The sequence below is a fragment of the Abramis brama genome (genome assembly GCF_963993115.1).
Source record: "Abramis brama genome assembly, chromosome: 25".
In the NCBI taxonomy this organism is placed as follows: domain Eukaryota; kingdom Metazoa; phylum Chordata; class Actinopteri; order Cypriniformes; family Leuciscidae; genus Abramis; species Abramis brama.
This window is the reverse complement of record NC_139987.1, coordinates 21,943,565-21,961,884: the sequence shown is the minus strand read 5'-3', so window position 1 is coordinate 21,961,884 and position 18,320 is coordinate 21,943,565. Positions and strand designations below refer to the sequence as shown.

General features: G+C 40.0%; 1 protein-coding gene and 1 pseudogene across 2 annotated transcripts; both read right to left on the bottom strand.

Annotated features, from left to right (window-relative positions):
- Positions 1 to 3,387: 3,387 nt before the first annotated feature.
- Positions 3,388 to 4,455, bottom strand: LOC311077033 (trace amine-associated receptor 13c-like; the record flags this gene model as incomplete). Its single annotated transcript, XM_084105599.1, has 1 exon — positions 3,388 to 4,455. The coding sequence occupies one exon, from the start codon at positions 4,453 to 4,455 to the stop codon at positions 3,388 to 3,390; it is 1,068 nt and encodes a 355-aa protein (XP_083961725.1).
- Positions 4,456 to 6,967: 2,512 nt separating this feature from the next.
- LOC311076913 (trace amine-associated receptor 13c-like) lies at positions 6,968 to 7,971 on the bottom strand (annotated as a pseudogene). Its single transcript has one exon. The product of its transcript is annotated as a trace amine-associated receptor 13c-like (transcript).
- Positions 7,972 to 18,320: the final 10,349 nt, after the last annotated feature.

Here is an 18,320-nt window from a genome sequence, read left to right as displayed (position 1 = left end):
AAAGTGTGGCTTTCTACTAAGAACATTCCTCTCCGTTCCGTCTCTAATAAGTTAGCTCCTAAATTCATTGGCCCGTTCACTATCACCAAGATTATTAGTCCGGTGACAGTCCGCCTCAACCTTCCTCCGGCGTACAGGAAAATTCACCCCGCCTTTCATGTCTCTAAAATTAAACCCGTCTTTCGATCGCATCTTAATCCGCCTGCTCCGGTTCCCCCCCCCCCGCCGCGACTCGTAGATGGGGAACCTACTTATTCGGTTAACCGTATCCTGGACTCGAGACGGAGGGGACGCGGATTCCAGTACTTGGTGGACTGGGAAGGTTACGGTCCGGAGGAGAGAAGTTGGGTTCCTGCCAGGGACATTCTGGATCACTCCCTTATCGATGATTACAATCGACAGGTAAGGGTGTCTGGGAACGCCAGGCGGCGTTCCTAGGAGGGGGGGTACTGTCACGGTTCATGGATTGATTGACTCCCTCTCGCTATGTGTGTGCGTGTTGAGTGAATGGGCGCGGCTCATCAGCTGGCTCGTTATCCACTGATGAGCCGATCAGCGCCAGCTGTTCTGAATGAGGATGTCCTATATATTGTTTGCTCACTCGTCTTGTCTTTGTCAGATGGTTGTGGAGGTTCTCCTGGGTCTGTGCTATTATTCTCCTGTTCCAGTCCGGTTTCTACGACGCTTCACAGAGGATCTTCGTTCTGCGTGGATCTGCAGTCCGCCCACTGAGTCCCTACGTTGCCAAGTCTGCCCGAGTTTGCCTGAGGATTATCTGCCACTCCGACTCTGAGTTTGCCTGAGGATCTTCACTGAGTTCACATGAGAATTATCTGCTATTTCTACACTGAGTGATTCCTGTGAATGCTGCCTGTCAAATTGAGCCTCTTGTCTTCTCTTTTTGACTATAATAAATACTTATTCACTCGCATCTGAATCCTTGACTATTTTCCAGCGCACCATGACACTAAGAGACGATTCTGAGAGAGTTGGGGGGTCGTTTCCATTCAGAAATGATCACCCTATTCTTTTCAACTTTACCATTCACTGTTAGAGCTTTGGAGCCCTGGGGCTCAAAAATAATTGTCATTTGAAATGAATGTATTCAATATCTTAATAATGATTAGACTATAAAGGCATCATTTAGGTAGTTATGCACCCAGGGATTGTGTGTGTGTGTGTGTGTGTGTGTGTGTGTGTGTGTGTGTGTGCGCGTCATACAATACTACAGTCATAGATTATTTAATGAATAATGTCTATGTAGATTTTTATCCTACTCTTTAATCCTATAAACATATTTTAGAAAATGTTTAGACATATTTAAAAACATATGAACTTGAATTAAAGGGGGGGTGAAACACTAATTTTCAGTCAATCTCATGTTAATCTTGAGTACCTATAGAGTAGTATTGCATCCTTCAAATCTTCAAAAAGTCTTTAGTTTTATTATATTTATAAAAGAAAGATAGGCTGTACAGAGTCTTTCCGGAAAAAAACGAGCGGCTGGAGGCGGGCCGTGTGGGCGAAGCTAAAGCTGTGCTAACGCGCCGAGCTAACAACACACAGAGACATTTGAAGCAGTTTTACTCACCGCCCGGTTCCAACGCACGACCGCGAACCTTTATCATTGTGACTGCTCGATCCTTAAGCATTAGACGATCTGCAAATCCGTCGATCTGGGCTTTGTTTATAAAACAATCATCGTCGAAATGCAGGGAACAAACAGTCTTGCACAACTCCGTTGATGCTCTGAAAAAACAAACTCCATCCACTGGTCCCTTAACGCTGGGTTCTTTGGGAATCTGTGCAGGGTTGTCTTGCCCTGGCAACCAAAAACACACTTCTTTGGTGACACTGACTTCCCTAAAAAAAGCACAGCGCTTTGATGGCGTACTGCTTTCGCTCTCTTCTCTCTCTGGTCTACGGATGCGCGCGCGCCCGCGCCTTTCCGGGAGAAGTGCCCTTAGGACCCATATAAGGAAATTACGCCCCAGCTGACGTCACACAGACCCATACTCGAAAAAAAACTTTCCGAAACTTGTGACAAACCGGAAGGACAATTTTTGGCACAGAAATACTCCTTCAAACGTACAATTTAATTTTTTAAACTTTGTCCATGTTTAGCATGGAAATCCAACTCTTTAACAGTGTAAAAAACTCAGTATGCATGAAATAGCATTTCACCCCCCCTTTAAACTTTTTTTTTACCTCTGCCTCCAAACCATCATGGAACTTCTTAAGTGATTTGGAACACTACAGCTCTGCACACCACACAAATAGTGCTACTAATGTGGAGACCAAAGAAGTCTTGATTTGAGACTTGAAGAGTCTTGATCAAGCATCATGTTAGTTCAGGGTGGTCACGTCAGTTATGCTTGCATCAGTTCACCCATGATTTGACAAGTACCTTGTTACAATGATCCTTTAATTTCACTCTATTCAGATGATAATGCTAGCTGCATTTAGACTCCCACCTCCATCTTCAGCTACAACTTAGCTGATGGATGTCAATGATTCTAGGCTAGTGATGTAATCTTGTTTACCTCTTCTGTGTATTGTCATTTGTATTAAGCCATTTTTTCTGTCTTACAATTGTGTGCAACTATCAAATATGTGAACTTCTGTAGCTGTTTTATTTTAGCAGATGGGTAAAATATTGCTTATCTCCTCGCCTTGTCCAGGCTTGGCTTCATCATGCTTCATTTAGTTTGACCCAGAACAAAATTGTACAAACAAACATAACTGTTGCCATGTATAAATAAACTATTGATGAAAGTTGGCCTGATTGAATTAATTTCAAACAGAATTTGAGCTAATAGCAAGATATTTTAATAAGCATAAAAATCCACAGCACACACAATTATTACACATAACTATTTTGTATTTCTGCATTTAACTACTGTATGAAATAAGTTTATATAAGTACTATCAACATTTCTAGTACATCGTCCACATCTTGGGTTTACATTTTCAATTTTCACAAATTTCACAAATAGGATTGCCTTATCTGTAAAGGATACATGTCATGCTGCCTTGGAACATAAAAAAGATACTAGGCAGTATCTGACAACATCAGTCATCAATCACTTTCATCTCATCCTTTTTTGTTATTGTTTTTTTTTTTTTTTATACAATGAAATTGAAATGTGACAGAGGCAATCATTCTGCCTGACATCTCCCTCAGTGTTAAAAAACAGATTTGGAACAACCTGAGGTTGAGAAAATGATTATCATTTTTTAATGTTTGGTTGAACTCTCTCTTCATTATGAGGTTAATGTTGATCACTAAATTGTATGTGTCATTCTCATACCTAAACACCTAAATACATATGACATATTCTGTAATAGCAGTATTTGTGTATTTGTTCACCCCCCTCCTCCCTTCAATCATGAATGACAATCTGTAAAAATGTCCATCAGAGAGGATGCTGGCTGAAATATTCGAAGAGTTAAGATGTGTTTAACTGATATTTTAAACCAGCGGTAAAATAAAGCATAGACAATAGGATTCAGACCTGAGTTCATATGAAAGGTCCATAATAGGAATGTCATTGTAGTGGATGTAATTGTTGTGGTTTTTGTTAGAGAACAGATATAGAATGGAATCCAGCAAAGCAGATAAGCCGTCACAATGATTCCTAATGTCAGAGCAGCTTTACTCTCAGATTTCCTCCTAACTGAAACTTCTATTACACATTTTACACCATTCATTTGTGAGTTAATAACCTTCACTTGCTGACGTGCAACATAAAATATCCTCAAATATGCAGTGATTATGACAGTACATGGAAATAAGAAGGAAAATATCAAATCAGTGAATCTCCAAGCAGGAGTAATCAAAACAATACACTGACCGTAACACATTGTTTTGTCTGAGATGTTAAAATATCCATTACTAATTACAAACCAAATAATGTAAAATGAACAGCAAAACCAGCAGAGACAGATGCTTATTAAGGTTTTAGTTATGGTTATTTTCTGTGGGTACTGTAAAGAGTAACACACAGCCACATAACGATCAACAGCAATTAAAATTAAATTACTAAGAGATATAAAAAGGAGCAACCTAACGATAATTACAAACAGTCCACAGTAAGTGTCTCCAAAGTACCAACATGTCTCAATTTGCTTGATGCCCTCTACGGGTATCACAATAAGTCCAATAAGCAGGTCGGCCACAGCTAGAGAGAGAATAAGCAGGTTTGTTGGAGTGTGAAGCTTCTTGAAGTGAGAGATGGAGATGATCACCAGCAGGTTCAGAAACACAGTCCATGCTGACAGCAATAATACAAAAATGTAAATGATATTATGTTCAAAACTGGAGCGTTTTCCCTTGATACATGATGAGTTGATGGCAGGAAAGCAGTATTGAGTCTCATGATCCTCTGTCTCATAGGCCATGAGTGAGTCTCCTCCTGTTAGGAGTTTGTTCTGCTCTCCTTTCTGTCCTTTCATTTATACAGTGTCTAGCTCAGGCTGGCCCACCCATTTTCACCCACTCTGATACTGCATAATGAAAAAACTATTATGGTCATGTGCTCTTACAAACTATTTTAACTCAAACGTTCTGTGAAAAAGTTTTTAGATAAACCTGAAAGAGTTGTTGGAAGCTTATTAGTGATGGTGACGTTGAATTTGTGGGACCGTGGTGTAGTTCGTTTATAGCCTACCTTTAACTTTTTTCTTCTGGCAACTGCATTTGGCTTCAGAATTCATAAAAGTTTTTGATAAATTTGATGGACCCACCCCAACCCCTCACCCTACCCCCCACCATCATTCCTATTAGATTAACAGTGTTGTAAAACTTATCATGCAAATGAAATATTACAATTCTCATAAATATGGTAATTAACAAACTATAAATAATAGTGATTTAACAATCATAACTCAATTTTGTAATGCGCTGCACACAGTCAAGCAAGCTTTCATTTTTCGCTCGCTGAGAACGGTTTAAAAAGAAGAGAACAAGCTAAGATATTTCTTTAATTAGTGTTTAAGGACATTCCCTGATATAACATTAGAAAGAAAATGAACATAGCTAAAGTGCGTTGATTCAGTAAGAGATCTTGTCAAATTACCAGTGAATTATTGAAAGTGAATGCCTTCACAGAGGTGATAATGCACACATACATATGCTAGCTAAATGTATGTGTTAATCTATTTATATACAGTATATACAGTATAAATAAATAAAAAATCCTATGCCACAGTTTAAACCTGCACAGAAACCATTCAAGCCACTGCTACCAAAGACTGTATCGCTAATAGCTCGACATTAGCACTCAAGCCGCCGACCGCTAATAGCTCGTAAACTGCACTTTTGACGAAGTTTCTGGCAGTTTCTATTCAGCTGTTTAGAATAAAAGGATGCACTCTGTACGTGTGACTGTGAGGGACTAAGAGACGATTCTGAGAGAGTTGGGGGGTCGTTTCCATTCAGAAATGATCACCCTATTCTTTTCAACTTTACCATTCACTGTTAGAGCTTTGGAGCCCTGGGGCTCAAAAATAATTGTCATTTGAAATGAATGTATTCAATATCTTAATAATGATTAGACTATAAAGGCATCATTTAGGTAGTTATGCACCCAGGGATTGTGTGTGTGTGTGTGTGTGTGTGTGTGTGTGTGTGTGTGTGTGTGTGTGTGTGTGTGTGTGTGTGTGTGTGTGTGTGTGTGTGTGTCATACAATATTACAGCCATATAGATTATTTAATGAATAATGCCTATGTAGATTTTTATTATACTCTTTAATCCTATACATATAAATCTTTTAGAAAATGTTTAGACATATTTAAAAACATTTGAACTTGAATTAAACTTTTTTTTTAACCTCTGCCTCCAAACCATCATGGAACTTCTTAAGTGATTTGGAACACTACAGCTCTGCACACCACACACACAAATAGTGCTACTAATGCGGAAACCAAAGAAGTCTTGATTTGAGACTTGAAGAGTCTTGATCAAGCATCATGTTAGTTCAGGGTGGTCACGTCAGTTATGCTTGCATCAGTTCACCCATGATTTGACAAGTACCTTGTTACAATGATCCTTTAAATTCACTCTATTCAGATGATAATGCTAGCTGAATTTAGTCTCCCACCTCCATCTTCAGCTACAACTTAGCTGATGGATGTCAGTGATTCTAGGCTAGTGATGTAATCTTGTTTACCTCTTCTGTGTATTGTCATATGTATTAAGCCATTTTTTCTGTCTTACAATTGTGTGCAACTATCAAATATGTGAACTTCTGTAGCTGTTTTATTTTAGCATCCTGCTTCAGTTTGTTTGTTTGTACAAAATTGTACAAACAAACATAACTGTTGACATGTATAAATAAACTATTGATGAAAGTTGGCCTGATTGAATTCATTTCAAACAGAATTTGAGCTAATAGCAAGATATTTTAATAAGCATAAAAATCCACAGTACACACAATTATTACACATTCTGTAACTATTTTGTATTTCTGCATTTAACTACTGTATGAAATAAGTTTATATAAGTACTATCAACATTTCTAGTACATTGTTAACATCTTGGGTTTACATTTTCATTTTTCACAAATTTTAACAAATAGGATTGCCTTATCTGTAAAGGATACATGTCATGCTGCCTTGGAACATAAAAAAGATACTAGGCAGTATCTGACAACATCAGTCATCAATCACTTTCATTTCATCCTTTTTTGCTATTGTTTTTTTTTTTTTTTTATACAATGAAATTGAAATGTGACAGAGGCAATCATTCTGCCTGACATCTCCCTCAGTGTTAAAAAACAGATTTGGAACAACCTGAGGTTGAGTAAATGATTATCATTTTTTAATGTTTGGTTGAACTCTCTCTTCATTATTAGGTTAATGTTGATCACTAAACTGTATGTGTCATTCTCGCTCCTGAACACCTAAATACATATGACATATTCTGTAATAGCGGTATTTGTGTATTTGTTCACCTCCCTCCTCCCTTCAATCATGATCTGTAAAAATGTCCATCACAGAGGATGCTGGCTGAAATATTCGAAGAGTTAAGATGTGTTTAACTGATATTTTAAACCAGCGGTAAAATAAAGCATAGACAATAGGATTCAGACCTGAGTTTATATGAAAGGTCCATACTAGTAATGTCATTGTAGTGGATGTAATTGATGTGGTTTTTGTTAGAGAACAGATATAGAATGGAATCCAGCAAAGCAGATAAGCCGTCACAATGATTCCTAATGTCAGAGCAGCTTTACTCTCAGATTTCCTCCTCACTGAAACTTCCATTACACATTTTACACCATTCATTTGAGAGTTAATAACCTTCACTTGCTGATGTGCAACATAAAATATCCTCAAATATGCAGTGATTATGACAGTACATGGAAATAAGAAGGAAAATATCAAATCAGTGAATCTCCAAGCCGGAGTAATCATAACAATACACTGACCATAACACATTGTTTTGTCTGAGATGTTAAAATATCCATTACTAATTACATACCAAATATTGTAAACTGAACAGCAAAACCAGCAGAGGCAGATGCTTATTAAGGTTTTAGTTATGGTTATTTTCTGTGGGTACAGTAAAGAGTAACACACAGCCACATAACGATCAACAGCAATTAAAACTAAATTACTAAGAGATGTAGAAAGGAGCAACCTAACGATAATTACAAACAATCCACAGTAAGTGTCTCCAAAGTACCAACATGTCTCAATTTGCTTGATGCCCTCTACGGGTATCACAGTAAGTCCAATAAACAGGTCGGCCACAGCCAGAGAGAGAATAAGCAGGTTTGTTGGAGTGTGAAGCTTCTTGAAGTGAGAGATGGAGATGATCACCAGCAGGTTCAGAAACACAGTCCATGCTGACAGCAATAATACAAAAATGTAAATGATATTATGTTCAAAACTAGAGCGTTTTCCCTTGATACATGATGAGTTGATGGCAGGAAAGCAGTATTGAGTCTCATGATCCTCTGTCTCATAGGCCATGAGTGAGTCTCCTCCTGTTAGGAGTTTGTTCTGCTCTCCTTACTGTCCTTTCATTTATACAGTGTCTAGCTCAGGCTGGCCAACCCATTTTCACCCACTCTGATACTGCATAATGAAATAATTATTTTATTCTCCAAACTTTTGATATGATAAATATACACAACTGTAATTAGAAACTAAGGTTTACTCTTTTTTGAAGCATAATTCAAATCAGAATAACCCTTATTTTTGTGCGCATCAAATAATTATTCCATAATTAAAAATCATTAGAGATGCACTGGTCAACCGGCCATCAATTGGAACCGGATAGTTTTTGCTCTAAACACATGATCGGCAAATGACTCGGTTACTATTGAACCATGGCTCCCTGAGAAGAGGGAACGAGTATTACGTAAGTAGCTTAAGCTATGGGAAAACTCCTTTTTTGAGATAACTTTCCTTTTCGAAATCACACCCATACTCACGCTGGTTTGGTACCAGCCAAACCACAAACGTGGTTCACTTTGATGTGCAAGTGGCCAGATTAAAAATGGCATTTGTTTGCAGGTGTGCATGTTTCGTAACAGACTCGTTTACGGCAGTATTGACATTTCCAGCCACCTGAGCTAATGAGGGGACTGGAAAATGTATAAAAGGCTTTTAGTAGATTGGCCCAGCCTCGGCTGAACTCAAACACTGTCTTTTCATCCCTTTCGCCATGGCTAGGAAGGCTTTCGAGGCTCGGGGTCCAACACAATCTTGGGTCGGGGTACCCGCGTAGCTGAGCAAGAGTGGAGACGGACCTCAGCCGCTGGGCGGGGCTGTGTGACCGGCGGTGCTGACTTTACCTGCTGAGGAGTTGGCACCTTTTTGTGCCAGCTTAAAGCAGAGCTGGAACGCTTAGGGAGGAAGTGACGCATAGATTGTGACGCCTTCTGAGCCTCAGTGTAGTGTTCCACGAAACCTTTGACTGCTGGGCCGAACAGACCGTTGGTGGAGATAGGGGAGTCGAGAAAAGCTGCCCTGTCTGCATCCTTCATCTCTGTTAAGTTTAACCAGAGGTGATGTTCAAACACCGTCAAGTTCGCCATTCTCCTTCCAATCGCCTGAGCGGTTGATTTTGTGGCCCGCAGAGCCAGGTCTGTGGCACTGCGCAGGTACCTGAAAGCTTCCGATTCATGTCCAGACTCGTCCATCTTGCGGAGAAGTCTGGCCTGAAAAACTTGGAGGACAGCCATGGTGTGAAGTGCCGAAGCAACTTGGCCAGCGGAGGCAAGGCTTGGACGGATGCGTTGCTTTGGCTTTTCATCCCATAGCAGGGGGCGGGCATAGGTGTGCGGCCACCGCTTCTTTGAGGGAAGGAATCGCCTCGTATCCTTTTTCCGCAGCGCAGTCCACAGTCGAGAGCGTTGAGGAGATGGAAGGCTTTTGGCGAGCCGAATGTGGTGCTTTCCATGACTTTGTTAGCTCGCTGTGCACTTCTGGAAAGAAGGGGGCAGGCCTTTGCTGAGGGGCCTGTTGGCACCCCTGCAGAAACCATTCATCTAACCTGCTGCGCGTCGGCTCCTTGGGCGAAGACCACTCGAGCCTGAGGTCTTCAACGGCCTTAGTTAGCAAACGGAGAAGCTCTGCATCCAGCCTGGTTCTCACGTTGCACGCGCTGGCTTGTGTTGAGGGTGCGGGGCCGGACACGGAGCCCGCCCACTCGTCGCATTCAGATGCAGCAATAGAAAGGCTGTCATCCCTCTCTAACCCTAATTGATGGAGTATGTAGCTTTTCATTTCTTAAACAATCATGGCCATATACCAGGATGACAATGTCAAGATTCATCAGGCTCTAATTGTGAAAGAATGGTTTGGAGGGAGAGTGAAGAGTCACTTTCACACATGAATTGGCCCACAGTCCAGACCTTAAAGTCACTGAAAGTTTAGTAATTGGTGATAGATACATTTGTATGTGTCATTCCTGCACCTGAGCACAGGAACACGTCGTGATGATATGCCTGCTGCAATATCTGTGTCCATTTTCAGGGATTGACCTCAGAGATGTATCTCCAAGTTTAAAAAAACAAACAAAAACAAATCTCCAAAGTACCAACACATCTCCCCCTGCTTGACAGCGCTGACATGCAAGACAATAGTATTCAAACATTTGACATATCAATGTGAATGTACAGTATTTGCATTGGATATAAAATATCAAAACATGTGACATAATCCCCAAAACCACTTTGTCTGTGTGCACCTGGCCACCGACCTGTCATTCAGACAGTGACTTTGCATCTTTGTTAGTTTGACCAATTCATTTTCTAACTTCACACAGAAACTAATCATCTAAGGAAATATGCTTTTGTGGCTATTTAGTATTTCACATTGGTAAATAATCCTTTGGGCCCTGTTAACACCTGTTCTGTATTCAGAGTTCTGCTGCTGTGACAATCCTCCAGTGATCTGTTCATTAAGGGTGTGAAGCAAACATAGACAAACAAACACAATACGCAATACACTGATGTTGCTATGTGCTCAGAGGTCTGTGAGTTTGTCTGACAACAAAAATAAGACACATGAATTCAGAAAATTCTGCTTTTATGTGATGCTATAACAATGATTACAGGTGTCAGTATAAAGTAGGAACATTGACGTATTGGCCAGTAAAACAAGTTTACTTAGTATATTACAGAATTATTAAAGATGTTTACCATTTGAAAATTCCCAGAATGTGCCACAGCCATTGACACACATGAAATCATGGCTTCTGTAGGTGCATCAATGGACATGATCACATTATATAGATTAACCATTGTAAATGCACACATTTATAGAGACATTGTGATGCTTATCATTAGCCATATTTCCATCCACCTATTTTATGCGAATTTTGGAAAATAGCATAAAAATAAACACTGAATGGAAACGCCAAGATGCACATAAATTCTAAAAATGTGCATAAAACTTGCATGCGGTCCATATATAAGCTGCAAATGCCCTGCCCTAAGGCATTTGTGGACCCACTAATTAATAATAACTTATTTGATGTGTACCAGAAAAGCTTAGATGATAAAATGTTGGTAAGATAACCATCCATCATGTATTTATTTGCCAAACAACAGCATTTATTTGCCAAACAACGGCGCTGAGTGTCATTGCCTCAGAATCTTGGACTGAAGCAGAGCGCAGCCGACAAAGACTCTGAGATTTGTAACACGGCAGCACACGCAGTGTCTCGTTATCCTCCTCTCAGGGAACCGAAATTACGTTAGGTAATGGTAATGACATGTACTGTTCTTGTAATCAGCTGTATGACCAAAGACAGGCCTAGTGTTAAACCATAATGTTAGATGCAAAAGGGAATTTAAATTTAATATCCCGATTCAACCAGAAGGGAGACAAACCAAGGCATCATTGTCCCACATGACATCACATACATCCTTCACAGAGAAAGGAATCCTTAAGTTCATTGTGACAAATTAATGAGGCATTAATACAGCTGATAATAAAACTTATTTAAGTCAGTGCTAAAAAATATAAATACGAAATGTGTTTCATCTGTTTGCTGTGTATTTTTATTCTTATTAATGTATCATACTATTAACTTGTAAGTTAAAATTCGAAAATCAGATTGTATTGAAACTGTATTTCTGTCAGGTCCATTAAGTCAAGAACACCGACAATAAAAATAATTAAAGAATTTATATTGAATAGATTGCAAACAGGTTGATGTTCCTGAATTGAATTTGGCGGTATGGCTCTGTTCAGGGAGTCCTCTGACCTTTCATGAGCACCATGAAATAGCAGAGAGTCAGAGGACAGCAGCAGCAGCAGCATTACTGTGCGTTCACACTGCCGGCGGCACACAAAGTGGCCGGAAGCCATTCATTTTCAATGGGAGCCGGCGGCGAGCTCCGGCGAGGGCGGCGCGGCGCGTCTTGGACGGCGAGAGCGGCGAGAGGAGTTGAAATCAAGTCAACTTTATGGTAATAAGCTATGACGCGGTTCGGCGGCAACTAGCGGCAACCAATCGGAATGTAGAAGTCCTCCGCCTGAAAGGAAAAAAATCACGCATTCTAATCTACGTCAGAGCGTCCCCGAATCTTTCTACGGCGTCGGTGGCAGGGCGGCGAGAGCGAATTTTGCCGCTCTCGCCGGCGGCGGTGTGAACGTACAGTTAGGGAACGCTCACACAGTTTAGGACTGTGAGAGCTAAAATATCCCCCCTGTGAACAGAGCAGGCAACATGACATAAAGCAAATACCATGTTATGCATAAGGAGGAGCTGGGGAGGTGGTGGGCAGCAGAAGCGAGCAGCAAGTATGTATGAGCAACTGAATGTGCTTTAAATAGGGCGCCTTGTTTGAGCTTTGGCCATTGAGCAGCGAGGGGAGTTAACGAGCTAATGCAGCTCAGCTGGAGCAGATCATCTGACGGGACAGTGTTGTTAGCAAATAGCATTAGCAGCGTCTTGACTACCTGGCCTGCCAGAACTGACGCTGACGCTCAATTTCTGTCAGGTCCATTAAGTCAAGAACACAGACAATAAAAATAATTAAAGAATTTATATTGAATAGATTGCAAACAGGTTGATGTTCCTGAATTGAATTTGGCGGTATGGCTCTGTTCAGGGAGTCCTCTGACCTTTCATGAGCACCATGAAATAGCAGAGAGTCAGAGGACAGCAGCAGCAGCAGCATTAGGGAACGCTCACACAGTTTAGGACTGTGAGAGCTAAAATATCCCCCCAAACAAAACCACACCTGGCAATCCTCTGAGATACAGAGGATGATTTTATTTTAACAATTTATATGCTTTGTAATCTACAAATATACACGGATAATTTGCAATATGTTATAATCAGATGAGTCCTGACCACCCATGAGTTAGCAGAATCAGGGGACAGCAGCAGCAGTATGTTCTGATCAGATGAGTCCCCTGACCATCATGAATTAGCAGAGTCAGGGGACAGCACAGTATGAGGAGATAGCAGCCGCATATAGGGACAGCATTATCAGCATGAAGGGATGCAGCAGCAGCATAAGGGCTCTCACATTATTTTGACTAGATGAGCTATTCCCCCCAAAACAGAAATTGAGTGTCTCGAACGGTGTCGTCTGAGCCACCCTAATTTAGCAATTATATTATGGTAAAGATTAATTAATTACTGAAATGACTATTCAAGACCACAATAGCTAAAACATGCTGTTACCTAGTATTATCTGTCTTTGAACTGTTTTGACAGTCTACAGTGTAAGCGCTATGAAGAGATGACTAAGCCACCTTCTGAGAAACAAGCTAGATGAAGGAATTAAACAGCTTTTTACCAGCATACAGATCAGCAGAAGCGAGCAGCAAGTATGTATGAGCAACTGAATGTGCTTTAAATAGGGCGCCTTGTTTGAGCTTTGGCCATTGAGCAGCGAGGGGAGTTAACGAGCTAATGCAGCTCAGCTGGAGCAGATCAGCTGACGGGACAGTGTTGTTAGCAAACAGCATTAGCAGCGTCTTGACTACCTGGCCTGCCAGAACTGACGCTGACGCTCAATTGACTCTCCTCTGCTTTTTGTATGTTTGTGGGGCACATGGAGTGGCAGCCTAGAAAGCATTTCCAAATCAGTCACTTGCGAGGTTCCATGACAGTTAGAAGACCACTGCCTGTTGTATAACTCATCTGTAAATAACAATATTTATATGTAAATGCATCTCAGATATTGTTTAAACCAGCGGTTTTCAACTCTGGCCCTCAAGGTCCACTTTCCTGCAGAGTTTTTCTCCAATCCTAATTAAACACACTTGAACAAGCTAATCAAGGTCTTCAGGATTTCTTGAAAGCTATTCACCTTATTGTTAATGTAAGAGTGGCTGCAGTCCTTTGTATATTGAATGTGTCTTCCAGTCTCGGTTATGTATGTAACCCTCGTTCCCTGAAGGAGGTAACAGAGACATAGTCGACGTGTCGACTGATTGGGATCATGCTTAGGGAGCCTGTCATCTTCGAGTATTGATAAAACGAGCCAATGCACACACTGGCGTACGAGCTTTGCATCCCCGCAGCGTATAAATACGGAAGTGGATGCACGCACCACTCGTTTTTTCAAAGAGGAGCCGAGCGGAGCCTAGAGTCAGCAGTGGTCCAGCAATAGTGGCGAAATCCTTCAGGGAACGAGGGTTACATACGTAACCGAGATGTTCCCTTTCAGTCGCTCACGTTTGACGTAGTTGACGTGTCAACTGATTGGGATCCCTATTAAAACGCCACTAGTGCTGCCACCTTCCAGTACCTAGACAAAGCCTCCTGACCCCCTGCATTATTAAGGCGGAGATAGGACAGGGCTTACAATATCATGTATGTGTTTGTATAATTGCTGTCAGCATGGACTTTGTTTCTGAACCTGCTGGTGATCATCTCCATCTCTCACTTCAAGAAGCTTCACACTCCAACAAACCTGATTATTCTCTCTCTGGCTGTAGCCAACCTGCTTATGTTACTTGTCATGCCCATAGAGGCCACCAGACTGATTGAGACGTGTTGGTACTTTGGAGACACTTTATGCAGACTCTATTAAAAAATTATTGATGTGCCTCTTTCAGCAGCTGTCAGTAATTTATTTTTAGTTGCTGTTGATCGTTATGTGGCTGTGTGTCACCCTTTACTGTACCCACAGAAAATAAACACAACTAAAACTTTAATAAGCATCTGTCTGAGCTGGATTTACTCTTCAACTTATATTACTGCTTTTGTAATTAGTAGCGAATATTTTGACACTTCATACAGAACGCCAAGTGTTAAGTGTTATGGAGAGTGTTATGTTATGATGAGTTTTGCTTGGAGAATCATTTATCTGTGCATGTCTTTTATTTTTCCTTGTATCCTGATCATAACTTTATATATGAGAATTTTTTTATGTAGTACATCAGCAACTGAAAGTTATAGACTTTTTTTTTTATTTAACTTCAGCTGTACTGTTTATCACTTCTGCAATAAACGTCACCAAATCCTTTTTGTCCACATAAATCTTGTCACTTGTTTTTTGTCGTTGTTCTCCAAGTCTTCAGCAGCCAATGACACTGACCTGTGTATTTCATGCGTATTTTACATGTATTTAACGCGTATTTAATACGTGAAATACGCATTAAATACATGTAAAATACGTGTGAAATACACAGGTTATTTCACGTGTTAAATACGCGCTGAATACGTGTATTTAACGTGCTGATTTGTCACGCATATTTAACGCGTTGTATTTAACATGTTGTTGACGTGTTAAAATTCCTGTGTTTTTGGCCATCTTGGCTTTCCATACTTGTCACCTGACCTAAATACTGCGCGCTGATTCGCTAAAATGGATTTATCGGGTTGTGTTCACCAACAACAAGGGTGTTTCAGCTGAGGAGATTAACGTTACAAAGACAGTATGGTGGGTAAATTTAAATGAAGGAAATGCTTAGATGGACTTTACGTGAGGATGTGTAGAGTGTCAATATAAAGGTACCTCATATCGATATTTTACTTGTGGCATTGATGCATCGTATCTTTAGAGGTTTGATCGATGCATCGATCCATGTCGATGTATCGTTACACCCCTAATTACTAGTGTTAATTTCGTTAACAAAATCATGCTAAGTATTCCTGTCTGCAGCCTCCAGATCGGGGCGGGGCTGCACATGTAGCCCCACCCCACACTTACCCTGATTGGCCATATAAATAAGAGAGTTTAAACAGGTTGAGCTCAGTTTAGAGCACACTTAATCTGAGAATCTGTCAAATTCAGTTGTTTTTTGTTAACTTAACTCACTATGTCTGCATTATTAAATCACTGAATTGTTAGCTACTGCAAGTTTAATATTTTAGATCAGTCAAATTCACAAATTAATATTATTTATTGTGAACCATTTTTTTTTTTTTTAAAGAATCAGTTCAAAAGTTTTGGTCACCAATGAGATCACAGAGATCTCGATTTAATACTTCATATAGTGAATCACAATATTTGACCACTGGGGCCGTGAGATTTGAAACGGAAACAGAAGTAAAACAAATATTCAAGGATGTGCATTACATTCAGTTGAATGATAAATACAAATTTAACTTTATGCTTTTAAGCTGAATTTTACTAAACTGTTTGCTGAAATAACCACAACATTAACAAGAGCACTGAAATAAAAATGCGCTGTTTAGGCTGTCAGTCAGATTCGCGTGAAACCCAGCAAACACAGAAAGTTGGTATAACATACCCAACCTTCTAACAACGTTTTAACAACATGGCCAGATTGCTATAAATATGTTGTGTGGTGAAGGTTGTTACAGCGTTGTCACAATGTTGACATTGAACCACCGTTAAGGGCCATTGCTTAAGGTTGTGCCAAGGGTGTCTGGACAACCACTGGATGACATGTACTCGTCACTGCTCTGAAGCGCAAAAGTCAGCCTTTTAAATTTCAACCGACCGTTGGGTTGTCTCATTCTTCATCGAGCAATGATATGCGAGTATTGCTTTAATTTACCTCAGCTAAATAAGATACTTAATTATTCAAACACAAACTACAACTTCCTTGTCTAATGTGACATTTATTTGTTCTGTCTAACTAAAGGGACAGAATAACCTAAGCTGATTACAGTACCAGACAGTGTATGCTAACTCTAGCTATATTACATTTAGTACTAATAATTAGATATCCTTTAATCCTTACTGTTAGGAAAAGTGTTGAAAATCTTCTGGTCAGGTATGACAAATATTTTAACTTTATGCCAAAAGTTTTTAACGTTAAGACATATTGAAGCCAAAATGACTTTAATGATGAGTAACTTAATTGACATCTCAGCACTCTTTGAACAGTCAGCAACTTAAGTTAAGCACAAAACTTACTTGTTGCACGTTAATGTTCTTTCCTTTTTTTGGAAAGGCAAAGAGAAAAAAAAAATTAACACCTGTTTATTTTTTCCTTTGATTTGTCTGCTATTTAGTCTCATTCGTTTCTTTACTAGATTTTCTCATGTCTGCTCATGCTAGTTAACATATATAGTCCTGTCATGTGAAGCTCTGATTTGCTTTGTTTTCTGTCAAATTTAACTGTGCCTGCAGTGCCACCATCTCTGGGCCCAGATTGTCTACCTGGTTTCGGACTCATGCCTGCCTACTGGTTTCTGGGCTTGCATCTCTCCTCTGGATTTGTTGATGTTTCCTGGACTGATTCCGGTTATCGATCTTTATCGCCCAGCTTTCGACTACGTTCCCCTGTCTGCCATGTACAGAACCTGGTTTTGTTCATAAAATTTTCTGATCTGCCTTTGCTTTTTATGTTTTCTTTATTATAGTTAAAAGAAATTTGTAATTATTATTTTTTATTATTATTATTTTCACAAATATATGACTTTTGGAAGTGCACTTTGATTACCATATGCAGTTTTAATAAAGTTGAAATAGCTAACCTTCTATGTCATTTTAACTCTTCAAAGTGTACACTTGCAAGTGCTGATTATAATTAATTTACTGTTTGGCCCATAAATAATAATGATAAACAATATTTAAAAAGTATATAATTATCTAACACCCAACTAATTAAAATTAACAACAAAACATAACATGATAAATGGGGGATATCTATATCTTGCATAAAAATAATTAATTGTCAGAACGTCGTCTCGCTAGCCTAGAAATATAGACGCACCCTAGCGGCAGCAAAATGTATTTTGCAGACAGGGTAGTCTAGCAACTCTCCGTTGACTTTCGGAGCTGTAAAAACCTAAATTGGGTCAGGCCAATCACATCGTGTATAGAGTAGGCGGGGCGGGTTTAACATGATGACGACAGAGTTGTGTCGGTTCCCTGCTACTTGAAAACAAAGAATGGCGGCTGCTGGCGAACAGTCTTTCGAATCAGCTTTGGCCGCGACTCTGCAGGACTTGGAGTTAAGCTTTTCTTTGAGAAAAGAGCAAAGAACAGCACTTAAGTCATTCTTAAAAATAGGAAGATGTGTTCGTAGTTTTGCCGGCCAGATTCAAAAGTTGAATCTATCTACTAACGTCAGCTCCATTGTTGGGAAATCACTTGTTTAGCGTTCATGTAAACACTACATTCAGATTCACCAATCAGAATGAATTCAGTTAGATTGAAACAAAAGGTGTGCATGTAAACAATGAATGGCGACTGCAGAAAGCAAAAGCCGAATCCCGGACATTTTGGATGATCTCGACGGCCGGACATGTCCGGGAAAAAGAGGATGGTAACCCCTACTACTCAGCTTTCTCCTATACTCAGCTTTCTCCACAGAACAAGAGCCTGCTAGCTTTAAGCTTCCAAAAAAAGATGGCTGACACTGTATACATTCTGTGAGTGAGATCCCACCCTCTATGGGCGGGTTGACTTTAGCCTCT